We start from the raw sequence: 14,958 nt of genomic DNA, 5'->3' as shown, positions 1-14,958 counted from the left end.
TTTTACTGATTCCAATATGTACTCCATGGGGCAGAGACATTCACATTACGCAAAAGCGATGAAAAAATTGCAGACTTTCGAAACATGGGCATGGAGAAAAAAAGGAGAGAATTAGCCGTGTTGAACGAAAACGAATGTGTTAGAAATATTAGCAGTAGGAGAAAAAACGAAGAATTTTAGATATTGTTAAGAGGGGGAAAGGGAACTGTTTAGGATATTGGCTGACGAGGAACTGTATTACAAGGGACGTGCTAGAGTGTATTGTGGAAGGAAAAAGAGGGAGGGAGCGAAGCAGACTAGTTGAAGGAAGGTATTGAAACAGAAAATTGCCACGTCAAGACGAAGAGACCAGCTGAGGACCACCGAACGTCAAACCTTGTCTGTTGAAGCAAATAACCTGCCAATAATAGCAGAATAGCTATTATGATGATGATATGTTTAGCAATATTGACAAAAAAAAAAAGAGGGAAAGAAAATTAAAATAATAATTATTATAATCAAACCTCTTAATATTTTAGAATAATTTGAGGGAAAACTGAAAACAACTCAACTGTCTATGTCTTTTGTGTAGATTCAATTTATATAAATACTGTTGACCTGTATTAGAAATACAAAATAAGGGCATCAAACTCCAAGTTATTTGAAGTCTCACTTGTGAATATGGATTACTAGCATCAAGTATCTACTTTGTTGGGTTAAACTAAAATAATATATATATATATATATATATATATATATATATATATATATATATATATATATATATATATATATATATATATATATATATCGTTAGTCAATCACTTTTTTACTATTAGTAAAGCGCTCTCTAATATCGGTCATCTTCGATTATTTTTATGTTTCCCTCTCTTCCTCCTCCCCAAGTTGCCGGGCTGAATTCGGATTTAAACGGCATCACAAGTGTCACTGTTCGTGTCAGAGACCACGAAACTATGGATTCGGCACTAATATTTGGTCATTTTTAATCATTATTATGCATCTCCCTCTTCCCCAAATTACGAGGCTGAATTTGGTCGTAAATGGTATAGGAAGTCTCAGTATTCAACTCAGCGACCTCGAAAACTATAGATTCGACACTAATATTCGCCATTTTCGATCATTTTTATATATCTCCCCTCCCCTCCGCCAAGCTACGGGGCTGAATTTTGATTTAAACAGCACCGGAAGTATCATTGTTTGTCTTAGCGGTTCCCAAAACTATAGATTCCATTTCAATGTCGGTCATTTTCCATCATTTTTAAATATCTTTCCTCTCCCTCTCCCCTAAACTTCAAGATCAAAGTGATATGATAGAAACCATCTCAGGCCCGATCCTCATCTATCTTAAAATGAGATCGAGTTCGGTCAGGTGGTTCAAGAGTTATTAAGTTATATATATATATACCCTTTCGCTCTTCTCCCCCTAGGTTCTACCACCAAAGTGAACTGACATATAACATTCCAGGCTTGAACCTCATCTATGTTAAAAATTTGATCGAGATTACTCGTTTGGTTGAAGTTGTTAAGTTTTATTTATTATTATATAACTCCCCCTTCTCCCCTCTCCTAAGCTTACCGTCAAAGTGAAATGATGAAAACACTCCCAGGCTCAAACTCCATCTGTGTTGAAAATTTGATCGAGATCGGTTGGGTGGTTCAAGAGATTAGGAGTCACAAAAATAGTCACTTTCAATTTTATGACATAGATTTATTGTTGTAGGATAATGTTATATCGCTCAACCCTCGATGTGTCGTATACCTAAGGATGCTAAAAGTTATATTGATAAACAATTATTCAACGTATAAGCATCCGCCCATGAAATCAAACTTGCGGTTACATGTATTAAGTTTTTTCAATGTCATGAAAATGTTATTTCGATATTAATTTTATGAGCACACATTAAAAATTCCCAACGGATGCTTGAGTCTGGGAGCCAAGGCCATACCCATGTAGTCGACACCTATGGTGTAAGGTATCACCAATGTTCAATACTACATTTCACTTTAGTTTTGGAAGAAAAACACCACTAATATGTTTTTAAACGAAATGAAATATCTAGTTTAACGTCCCACGATTATGCATCGGGGCTAAGGGAGACGGTATTCATGAGAAATGAATGAAATAGTGGATTGAAGAAAGTAGGAGGGAACATCAAAACACCGAGAAATAGAGACCTGCACGGGCCGAAGTTTTCGGCCCGAGCTCAATCCAGCCCGAATGTACGTAGGCGCGGCCCAGCCCGGACCCGAAACGTTTTGGAGATTTTCGGCCCGAGCCCGGCCAGGCCCTATAAGTTTTTTAAAATTCTTGGCCCAAGCCCGGCCCGGGCCCGATAAATTTTCGAAGTTTCATTTTATAACATTTTTCACGGGCACACTTCTTCCACGTTTGCCTTTATTCTAATTATCGTTTAACGAATGTCAATAACTATTAACCCTCGAGTAGTCGCGCCGCGGTCAAAAGCACCACAGGGAAATTATTTTCGATCGTGTGTCCATTCTGTTTGTCCGACAGACTTCTCCGTCTAGCTAATCTTGCCCCTCACCTTCCCAAACATTCCTGCTCAATCACTCCGTTATCCGTTGTTTAGTTTAAGTACTAGTGATTGTTTAGTGATTCTGCGGTGCTTTCCACCGCGCGCGACTAACTGTGTAATGTTTTTTCTCAGTGTTTCGCTCTGCACGTGACCTTTGCTTTGGAGATGTTTTAAGCTTTATAAACATAAATATTATTTTAATGGACGGAAGGGAGGTCGACAGAGTTAACAAACTGATACCAAGTATGAGAAAAGAGAAAATTAGAACTGAACAGCTTAAAACAACGGAGGGAAATGTTAGGGATTGACTATTTGGATAAATCAGCCGACATGATCTCGTGGAAGCTTTGTCTGAGGAAGATCATAACAAATATTTATATATGAGTGAACACGAAAGGTCAAGTGAGGAGTCTGCGAGCGAATCTGAAGACCTTAAACCCAGAAATGACCAGCGATTCCCCGAATGTAGTCAGAGCAAGAGGGGACGAAATAAGCGACGACGAAGTGTGGAACAGTGTAAATTTGAAGATAACCTAAAATAATTCAATGTAGTGCTGTATAGGTGAAGTTTCAAAATAACAGGATCTTAAAATAATTCAATGTAAATTTGATTTGATTTCAATTTAGCGCCCTTTTCAGCATCAAGGCTATGTAAGACGTGGACCTACTGCTTAACGAAGGATCCGAACCACATGAGGTCCCACCGGGAATCGAGCCGGCAGTCCCACGCCAAAGGTGTGTATGCTAACCGCTTAGCTACGACTGAGCTCTAATTCAATGTAAAATGCGCTGTGAAGCTTTGTTTTATTGTTATGTTTATATAGTATATTTTTAACTAATTTACTATTGCATTTCTAATTTTAGACGAACCAAAGTTGACAAAAACAAAAGATCATCATCAGGTTTAGAATTTTCAATAAAACCAGTTCGTAACTATCTATCTAAAGAAATATGTAACGACAAAAACATTTTATTCCAAATGAGAAATAAAAAAATAACATGTCTAGTTGTAGGTTTCTCTAATAGTTATTACTGTAAAACTTATTATAATAATAAAAATGTTATTCCCTCTTAATCAGAAAATATACAAAATTACGTTTCTAATACAAGAAAACTGTTTAAAACGATTTTTGCAACACATTATGTTCGTTCGGTCCATTTGACCGCGCGCGACTACTCGCGTTACTTTTTCAGCGCGACTTCTCGAGGGTTAAAGAATTGCAATTAATCGGCCCCAGCCCGGCCCGACCTGAAAAGAAATCAGTGTCGGACCGCCAAGCCCGGCCCGACTCAAAGAAATAATAGAATCGGCCCGCCCAAGCCCGGCCCGCGGGTAGGGTCGGGCTTCGGGTCTCGGGCAAGGCCCGGCCCATGCAGGTCTCTACCGAAAAAACCCACGCACACGGTGTTTGCCCACTAAAAAGTTTCCATGGCGCATGCTAGAATCCAACCAGGGACCCGTATAACCACATGTGACTGCTCTACCACCGAAACGGTACTTGTGCAAGACTCTTGCGCAAGAGTCTTGGTCTTGGTCTTGGTCTTGCAGGTGTGGTCTTGGTCTTGGTCTTGCACCCCTTGGTCTTGGTCTTGGTCTTGCATCGGGATTCCTGGTCTTGGTCTTGCATGCAAGACTTTTGCAAAAACTGCAAGACCAAGACTCTTGCGCTCATCACTAGTTTTATTTGAGCTTTTGTTTTGAGACCGTTAATGTTTTCCACCGTAAATGAAATTCCATCATACATTTGTGCAGTTAACTTCTTGTGGATTGCGTTCGTAAAATGTTAATTTTTACCAATGTCACTTCCCTCAAGAGTCGCCTCTGTTACTGACGTTGGTTGTCATTCCGTACCAGTATACACAAAAATTCTGCAGACATCATTATAATTGTTATGTTTATTATCGCTATCTAAATCTCAAATTTTTGCGTTGTGTTAACAAACGATTCTCAGGCCCTTTTGTTGCGGAGACATTCCGACCCGGGCCCTTTTGATGAGGGGCGTTTTGATTCGGGCCTTCTGTCTCGGGCCCGTTTGTTGAGGAAATATTTCGACCCGGGCCCTTTCGACGCGGGCCCGCTTGACTCCGGCTTTATTTGACCCGGGTCCATTTGACGCAGGGCCTTTTGACTCGGGTCCCTTTGTCGTGGAACACTTTTGACTTGGGTTCTTTTTATGAGGGGCGTTTTGAGTCGGCCCCTTTTGACTCCAGCCCTTTAAACCAGCACCCTTTTGACGCACGGCCGTTTGACTCGGGCACTTTAGTAGGGGGACCCCTTTGGACTCGGCTCCTTTTTATGAGGGGCATTATGATTTGGGCCCTTTTATTGTGGGACCTTTTGAACAGGTCCCTTTTGATGTGGGGCCGATTTCACTCGGGCCCTTTTGTAGCGGGGCCCATTTCGACGCAGGCGCGTTTAATGCAGGTCCTTTTGACTCGGGTCTTTTGTCGTGAGACTCTTTTGACTATGGCCCTTTTGATGAGGGGCGTTTTGATTCGGGCCTTCTGGCTCGGGCTCTTTTGTTGAGGAGACCTATCGACCCGGGCCCTTTAGACGCGGGGCCGTTTGACTCCGGCTTTATTTGACCCGGGTCCGTTTGACGCAGGGTCTTTTGACTCAGGTAACTTTGTCGTGGAACCCTTTTGACCCGGGCTCTTTTTATGAGGTGCATTTTGATTTGGCCCCTTTTGACTAGGGCCTTTTTAATCCGCGACCTTTTGACTTACGGCCGTTTGACTCGGGCCCTTTCGTAGCGGGGCCCCTTTTGACTCTGCTCCTTTTTATGACGGGCGTTTTGATTCGGGCCCTTTTGACTCGGGACTTATGTTGTGGAGACCTGTTGACCCGGGCCCTTTTGATGTGGGGTCGTTTTCACACGGACCCTTTTGTGGCAGAGCCCCTTTTGACCCGGGCTCATTTGACGCAGGGCCTTTGACTCGGATCCTTTTCTCGTTGGCTCCTTTTGACTATGGCTCTTTTTATGAGGGGCGTTTTGATTCGGCCACTTTTGACTCGGTCCCTTTTGACGCAGGGTCGTTTGACTCTGGCTCTTTTGTAGCGGAGTCCCTTTTGACTCGGGCTTTTTTATGAGGGTCGTTTTGATTCGGGGCCTTTTGACTCGGGCCCTTTTGTTGCAGAGACATTTCGACCCGGGTCCTTTTTATGAGGGGCGTTTTGATTCGGGCCCTTTTGATCCGAGCCCGTTTGACGCAGGGTCTTTTGACTCGTGCCCTGTTGTTGCGCAGATCTTTTGACTCGGGCCCTTTTGTAGCGAGGGGGCCATCTCGACCCAGGCTCATTTGACGCAGGGCCCTTTTGACTCGGGTCTTTCTGTCTTTGCCCTTTTGTTTGGCCCTTCTGACATGGAACCATATATATAACGCAGCAGCTGAAATACCTGTGGCAGAGGGCCTGGGGGAGTATGAGTAAATCGATGATCGATCGATCCAGGGCGCAGTAAAATTAGTTACACCACTGTTCATATCTATTTCTTTCTATTCTCTCGACATCATGTCTGGAGATGAATGTTCTGACTAATAAGCTACAGTGGCGAAAGACGATATACGCTATCAATGATAAATGTTATGACTGTTAATATATATAGGGAATAAAACGAAACATTCTATATCGGACTTCCCCTCCACCCGTTGAAAAAAATCCTGCGGGCGTTAGTGATTATGATGTTGCTTAGTTACTGTATTATATTGTTCTATACACGGAATAAATACTTATGTGTTTTATATAATAATGAGAGCCTTATTTACATTTATTACGGCCCTTGCTTTACGAGAAACATTTTCACGTTCAGCGTAATCAGTTTCCATTCTAAAATAATTACAGTGAGGCGAATGAAATAATTCACGCACAGATTTAGGACTTAGAATAATGTTTTGCGAACATGTAGTAAATCCCTGAAGATTAAAAAGCGCTAGTAGCAGTAATTAGCTTAGTCGTTTCCTATAGTCCCTTAGTGAATTACATAAATCTTACAGATGTTGTATCTCTTTCTTTCTCCTCTCTATACATCATGTCTGGAGATTAATGTATGGACAAATAGGCTACAGAGGCAATTTTAAAAAGTAAGATGATCTACGCTATCAGTGACAGATGTTGTGGTGTTTAACTTAACATATAAGGCAATAATACGAATCTTTTCAGAGATGACAGTGCACTGATGCTTCAAATCTGTGTCTTTACTCCCTATACCTACTTTATTTTCCTAGTCAAAATAAAAACTCTTCAAAATTAATCACAAATTCTTATGCAACCATCCCTTCTTTAATGTACTGCGCTGTCACATACCCGTCACGGCGATGTAAAGGCACTTTTGGCGACGAGGATACCAATTCACAAGAAAGGCGACAAAACTGACTGTAATAATTATCGAGGCATTTCTCTCCTGTGAACATCCTATAAAATCTTTTCAAACATTCTATTAGCAAGATTGACCGCATACGTTGATGAAATTGTTGGAGACTAGCTGAAATACTCATTCTTCGCATGGAGACTGTACTTGGAAGTCAATGCTTTTGGGAGTATCATCATTCATCTCAGAGACCCCGAACACTATGAATTTGACACTAATATCTTTTTTTTTATTTTTTTTTTACTTCTTGTACATGTGACGGTAAACGTCCTCCCTGAGACACCCTAGTTTAAATTTTAAAAAAGTGCTTCGTCTTGGCCTGGGCCCTGGACAAGGGTACCCCTGACCAAAATTTGGTAACTCTTGGTCCACTCATCTGTTTCCTAGGTCGCACACAGACAGACAGAAAACACACAAACTCTTTATTTTATTTATATTAGATTATCAGTGCGGATTTAGACTAATTCGATTAACTATCGACCAAATATTTACCATTTGACAAATACTCAAAAAGAAGTGGGAATACAATACCCCGTACATCAACTTTTTATTGATTTTAGAAAGGCTTACGACTCGGTTAGGAGAGAAACATTGTATAACATACTTACAGAATTTGAAATCCCGAAAAAGCTAATTAGATTAATTAAGAATGTTTAAATGAACCTCAAAGTGAAGTCCGGGTAGGGAAGTTTTGTCCCCGAGCTTTCAGGTCGAGAAGGCCTGAAACAAGGAGATGCGTTATCGCCATTATTATTCAACTTTGTCCTGGAATACCCTATAAGGAAAATCAAAGATAGCAACCAGGGCCTAGAGTTGAACGGTGTTCACCAGGTTATGGAAAATATTACCAGGTTATGGCGTATGCTGATGATGTAAATTTAATAGGGGTTGATAGGAGAAAGAAATGCAGCGGTCTTATTAAACGCTTGCAGGGACATGGGTTTAGAAGTAAATACAGAGAGAACTAAGTACATGGAAGTTCGACGGCACCATTATACGGCAAATTATGGATACATTAAAATATCGAATAATACTTTTGATGAAGTGGATACTTTCACATATCTAGGGTCAATATTAACAAACAAAAAACATAGTCACGAAGAAATTAAATGTCGACAAAAACCAGGGAATTCGTGTTATTATTCAGTTCAAAATCTCTTGTCGTTGCGAATTCTGTCGAGGAATTTGAAGCTTAAAATATATAAAACGATCATCATGCCTGTTGTTCTGTATGGTTGCGAAACATGGTCGCTTACTCTGAGGGAAGAATGTAGACTGAAAGGATTTGAGAACAAGATCCTGAGACGAATATCCGGACCCAAGAGGAACGGGAATGGGGAATGGCGGAAACTTCATAACGAGGAAACTACATAACTTATACGGTTTACCGAACATTGTTAGGGTAATCAAATCTAGGAGGCTCATGTAGACAGATCATATAGGCAGAATGGAAGAAAGTAGGAACGCTTTCAAAGTCTTAATTGGAGACCAATCGGAAAACGATCATTAGGAAGACCTAGACGGAGATGGGAGGACACTATTAAGATGGATCTCGCGGAAATAGGAATCCAAAGTAGAAACTGGATCTAGTTGGCGAAGGATAGAAGTAAGTGGAGAGCTTTTGTGAACGCGGCATTGAATCTCCAGATTCCATAGGCCGGAGAGTTAGTTAGTAAGTTATTTGTTGTGATACACAAAATTCTTTATTTTAATATTCCATGTCCACAAATAAATGGTTAATATTAAATAAATGTTAATGTAAATAATAATGTTAAATAAATTATTATTATTATTATTATTATTATTATTATTATTATTATTATTATTATTATTATTATTATTATTATTATTATTATTATTATTATTATTATTTTTATTATTATTTCCTATACTGCAGAAAATGCGATACGAAACCACACGTTGCTACGTAGATTTAAATTTGATTAGCAATTTGTTACTCAAAAACGAAAATGTAGAAAAAAAGAAAGAAAAAGAATCGAAAAAGAAAAAAACAATTGGATCTATGAACCTTTCAGAGGCTTTATAATCCTATCAAGTACGTAAGATTGCTGCGAAGATAATGGTATTACTTATTTGTTGTCTCTTCGTGGAGTTCTTTCAAGCCAATGCAGCAAAACGTGTTAACATTTGATCAGCAAGTGCAAGTTCAATGCTATTAGGAAGAGAAAGTGTTAATTTTGTAACAATAATTATATAATAATTTGCACATATACAAAACTTTTCATGTCCTATCTCTGTTTCAGTTGCTGTTTTTGGGGTTGGCATGCTTAACACAAACGATTGTATTCGCATTTTCAAATCCAAGACCATTCACAAAATATGGTAAGTAATGAGATATCAATCTATAGCAGATCAGTATATCAGTATATTCAAGATCTTATTTTGTCTTATGATTCCATCTTGTATACTCTTGTCAGAATTATCTTTAGGCCTAGTTGTACTTTATAAAATGAAATGCTTCAGCCACTGTTGTAAATTTGATTGCCTTTAGGGGTGCATACGAGGCAAGGCTATCTCTTACAAAAACGTGAAAGTGATGTCACGTCTCAGGAAACTTTGGGGCGGCTCTATACTTTTGTCACTAAGTCGCGTGTTTTTTTAAAATTTATTCGAAAAATATGTTTAAAAAACTAATTAATTATGAATATTTGTTTCTGTATACCAATGAGGAACGACCGAACAAAAATTTTAGTTATTTTAATAGTCTGCAATCCTAATTGAAGTCCATGAGAAATATTATAGCGTACATAATTCACGGACTCTGTGGTCATGTGGTCTCACTTGGCCCTTTATATTTTTTGCCTGTCTCATAGAACATTCCTTTTAATGCCTGCTCTTACATACAATGTGCTCAATGTAGATTCCAGTGTTCTCTTAATACTACTTTTTACCCTAAGTGTATTTAAATTCGTCCTCGCAGAAAATCTTCTGAAATCATCACTGGTCACCAGTCCAGACGTGACTTGCCTCTTGTAGAACTCTGAAACCGCCAGTGCTATTTCTGTTGGAAGACCTCTGTCTCGTTTCGAATCTCGTCACAAAAATTCTGTCTTCGCTAGTTCGCAACGTAAGTCATTGCAGGACTAATCTAATAAACATCAGGCAGCGAATAGAACTGAAAAATATATAATTTATTTCTTTGTTTCTAACGCAGTACTTCTCATTTCTATTCTAAGGTAGTAACAAACTGAAATCTGGTAAATATTCATTGTTAGCATTTGCAAGCTTACAAATGAATTTTAGATTGTTTTTATAGACAAAATTGAATCACAATACAAGAATTAAGACAGTTACATATTGATTACACGATGAACAAAAAGTAAAAACTATGAAGAAATATTTTCTTTACAATTCCATGTCAGTGTGAATTGTAGAAATTAATCCTAGCGCTGTAGTTCTTCCATGACGGGAAAAGTAAATGGATCTTTCTTTAAATATTTTTAACCGTATATCCTCTGTTTAACAAACAGAACAATTAAGAAAAATAACAGAACAATTAAGAAAAAATATGTTCTCAGAATATAATTACGTTCTCGTCAGTTTGCTGGTGGCTTTCATTATTTTTAATTAAAGAGTACAATGTTGCTTCAAAATGTGAGGATAAAACAGAGAAAATAATCTCAAACAGCCTTGCTGAATTTCGTTTTCTTAGTGTAAACCTTTAATTATTCTTTGTTCCTCAGCAAACCTACATTTGTGTGTAGTCTCGAACAGAAAGTAGGTAAAATGTTAATTGTGCGGTTAAGGCTGAACTTATCTGGTTTCTCGTACCAAGGTTTCATTAGTGCCCTTATTAGTTACCACCTTTAAGTTTGATATCTGATACAGCTAGAGTACTGAAAAATGAACGCATGGTTGTATATAACTGACAAACGTAAACATTCTTCCTGTTTTCTCGTATGTGCATAACCTATACTTAAATGTGTTCTTACATCGTTTCCTGGAAAATAATTATTGTCACTTTTACACAAGGCAGCTATTTTATACTAATAGAAGGCAAAATACTTGAAATATCTGAAATCCTTTTATTTTCCTTAGTATAATTTTATACATATGCAGTGCAGGATTTACGTATAAGCTAAACAAGCCATAGCTTAGGGTCCCAACTGTCTTGGGGGCCCAAAAAAATAAAGAAAACAACTGGTTGTACATTTCCAAAATATAAAAAAAAAAATAATAAATAAAGTAAAATCTACAAACAGCGACAGTTCTTCATGTTGTATAGACTCATATGACGTAAGTGATGGGGCCTCTTCTGCTAGCCTACTTCCTAAAAATCACTAGTTTCTTCATTTCTGTATATAGTGAGCCTACTTTCATCTTGATAGTTAAAGACCCCATTACCTTCAATAGCTTGGGGCCTCACCAAACCTAAATCCGACTCTGTACATATAGAATTTACATGCTTTATAAGAAAACACTGATTTTTTTCTGTAACAACGAAATAGAATGAGAACTGTATACCTTGGGCACCGATCTTGTAGATGGCCCGTGCTAGGAATGTACCCAGCAAATTTTTCTTGGGCTGGCCCTTGACTTTTTCCGGATGCGGAGTTTTTCATACTAAAAGCGACCGAAAGATGTTTCAAGATGTGAAAGCATTAATAACTCGCAGTGCTTAGACTGCATACATTATTATTATTATTTGCAGTTGAAACATGGATTTTGTCATTGTGCAAAATCAGGATTACAAGTTGTACGAAATATACCAATAAACTATTCATAAGAAAGTAAAAACTGTTTTAAGAAGTTCATTTGTTCTAAGTGAAAAATGATTTTAAAAAAAGAGGGGAAATAAGAACAGACATTGCTATCCAATAGTGTAGTAATAAAATAGCAACTGTACATCCAGTTAGGTAAATTAAAGTAATAAAGATGATAATTAATTAATCAGCGGCGTAAGCAGGGGGCTAACTCTGCTCAAGCTCTCTCCACTTTAAGTGATAGCGAAATTGATTCTGCTTTCATGTAATATGTTCCCTTTGTAATTTCAATGTATATTAATTTACCACGAAGAACAAGCATTATACTGACATGTTAAAAAAAGTCTTACTTCTCATAGCTCTAACTTACATAAGATTTCAGCAGATTACTTATACACTGTATTCATCTTTTCAACTCTTTTTCGTTACCATATGCCGTCTGCCGTGTGTGAGTAAAGTGCATTAAATTTACCGTCTGCGTGTGTGAGTAAAGTGCATTAAAAAAGAAAATGAATGTTCAAATTTTATTAATTAGGCCTATATTATTATTATTATTATTATTATTATTATTATTATTATTATTATTATTATTATTATTATTATTATTATTATTATTATTTAGATCCTATTTAACCGAATTGTTAGCGTGTGCGACTTCGATCTACATGATTCCCGGTTCTATTTTCGGTGGGAGCACTAACATTTTCGGTTTTGACCCAGCATCATGAGGCAATTGGGGACCTGAGTGAATTAAGAGGTAGTGAACTCCAATCCAGATAATGGCACGTGGATATCAATGCGCTGGTCAAGCATCAACGCTTGAACGTGATCCATCTGGCTGGCCATAGCCTTTCGCCAGCTGTGGCGCAGGAAGTTTAATGTAGTACTATTTAGCAAAAGTCATCAGTACTGTAATATTGTGTAACTAAAGAAAGCTAAGGTAATTTCTTTCTTATCTACCTTTTCTGTAATTCGCCTCACCGAAGGAAAATATTAAATGCCTCTATACTTGAAAAACAAAACAAAGAACGAAGAAGCTTTATTTTTTATTTTTTTAAATCGAATAATGTTAACTACTTTAGTACCTAAAAATAAGTAGTAGAACTCCAAGGAGTTAAACTTCGTGTTACAAGAGCTCATAAAGTACTCTGGCCGACCACATGGTACTCATTTCAGCTGTACGCATCTTAATGCTTGGCGTATGTGTATTAGTGCGTGCAAGCGAATTTCTTCGTAATGATAATTATTAACTTCCTCCACGATGTGTTTCTGCTATGCCATTGATCAGTATTCTGCTAATTATTGCAATTGGAAAGTTTGTAATTATTATAATGCGTTAACGTGGCTTAGATTTCTATCTTTTATATCTATGCTATTATATAAAAGAGTAAATGTGAGTCACTCATCAACATCAAGGCCACAAAATTTGAATAGGAAATTTCTTTTGCTATAATAACAATTAATAAGAAAAGATTTTTTAAAAAAATATGTATCCCAAGAGAGGTTAAAGTGTGTTCAAATCTTTTTCCTAAAAATAAAATATCTCACGTTAGGAATATGGAACTCGGCATATAAGTTTGGATTAAAAATAACTGAACACGTGTTTAAACTTTTTTTTGAAAATTCCACTCTTAAATACATGGGGTTAACTTTTATAGAAAAATATTACAAATTTCGGTTCTTTATTGTGAGACTGACAAATGTGATGGTTTACTTGGGTTAAATGTGTGAAATTCGATATTTAAACTCTTAATTAAGAATAAGATAATACATGTTTAGACGTTTTCCACAATTCTGCTTCTAATATGGAAAAAGGAAACTATACAATATTCAAATTTCCGATTCTTTATATAGAAAAACTTAATATGAGCATTTGTTTATGTTGGGGTTATGAAATCCGGCATATAAACTTCTAATTGAAATTATTCGAAAACGGGTTTCAGACTTTTCAAAAATTCGGCTCCTAAAACGGATAATTTCTAGTATAAAAACGTTCGTTTTTTTATTCAGTAAATACCTAATTTGAGAATTTGCTTGAGTTGGAGGTATGAAATTCGATACATAAACTCATAATTAAAAATATGTGAAGATGTATTGCAAAGATTTCAAAACTTCCGCTTCTAAAGGTTAAAATAGGGACTTTTATTCAATATTCAAATTTCCGGTTTTATATTCATTAAGCCATATTATAGCTGTGCGAAGAACGGACACTTCAAGTTATTCTGTTATAAACATTCTTCATTTGCTGTAGTAAACATGTTTAAATAAACGTTTCGCAGACGAAATTCCATTTGGAGTAAAGCAGGAAATCGTTTTGGGACACTTGCCCTCCGTGGTTACGCTTCTGCCGTGCCCTATCCCCAAAGTTTGGGACTCCCAGGATCTGGATATCTTTGCTTGAATATATGGCAAGGACACTCACATACCTGAAAGGGACCCGCAAAGTTACACAGAAATGGGCGCTGCTGGTGTGAATCAGACTATTTGCGTTTGCCACATGGTTAGAGACAGGTCCGGCAAAGGTCTTTTTAACTAGCAAAACATTATTTATGATAATAATTTATTGCTAGATGTTTGTCCCACTTTGTATCGATATTTCATAAAGTGAAGAGGTATCGAATGACTATGTACAGCGATTTAAATAGTGCTAATTAAACAAGCACACCATTTCTTCTTTTTCTTTTCTTTTCTTTTCTTTTTTTTTCTTCCTTTTTTTTTTTTTAAATATGACTTCCTAGTAACAAGAAATATAAAAGACACAATTTTCGTAAGTAATTTACAGAACTCTTAAGGCTGTGTTCAACACTCGGAATGCGTTGGGATTTTCCTATATAGTAACATGGCATATTTCTTTCCAAAATACAGTATTATGAAAACTATTTATTTTATACATTTCAAAATTCGTCCAAATGCTTATTAGTATTAATATTGCATGTTCAGTTTTACTCTTTTTGGAGTAGGGCCTATATTCATGTGGCGACATTGAAGTTGTACTGTTTTGATATTGCGATTACCACAGTTTTCACTCCTTCTTTGATCCAAATTCAATGTCTGCCGATTCGATACAATTTGAGCAAGGCAATGAATGGAAACAGTTTCTTTCTAATTACGTAAGGTCATTTAGAAAAAAAAATGTGGACTTTACTTTAGTTCAAGGATCAAGAGAAAATTAAATGAATATATTAGCGCCAAGAAATCGCTGACCTCCACAAAAATAACAAAACAAGTGTCTTATCGTTGGTCGAATTTGAAGAATTCACCATGCTTCCCAATAGCATCAACTACAACAGCGAACTTCGGATTAGTACTGCTCATGTATAGCCGTAATTA

General features: G+C 37.2%; 1 protein-coding gene across 2 annotated transcripts in view; it reads left to right on the top strand.

Annotated features, from left to right (window-relative positions):
• LOC145660787 (uncharacterized) overlaps positions 1-14,958 on the top strand; it is a 207,886-nt gene that overhangs the window by 102,556 nt on the left and 90,372 nt on the right. For both annotated transcript variants that reach the window (XM_081726197.1, XM_081726199.1), the window contains exon 2: positions 9,169-9,247. In XM_081726197.1, coding sequence (XP_081582323.1) covers positions 9,169-9,247 — 79 coding nt within the window. The remainder of the gene's footprint in view (positions 1-9,168; positions 9,248-14,958) is intronic.

This window comes from Thermobia domestica, chromosome 1 (genome assembly GCF_964235325.1).
Source record: "Thermobia domestica chromosome 1, izTheDome1.hap1.1, whole genome shotgun sequence".
NCBI classification, from domain to species: domain Eukaryota; kingdom Metazoa; phylum Arthropoda; class Insecta; order Zygentoma; family Lepismatidae; genus Thermobia; species Thermobia domestica.
This window is presented reverse-complemented; position numbering and strand designations above follow the sequence as displayed.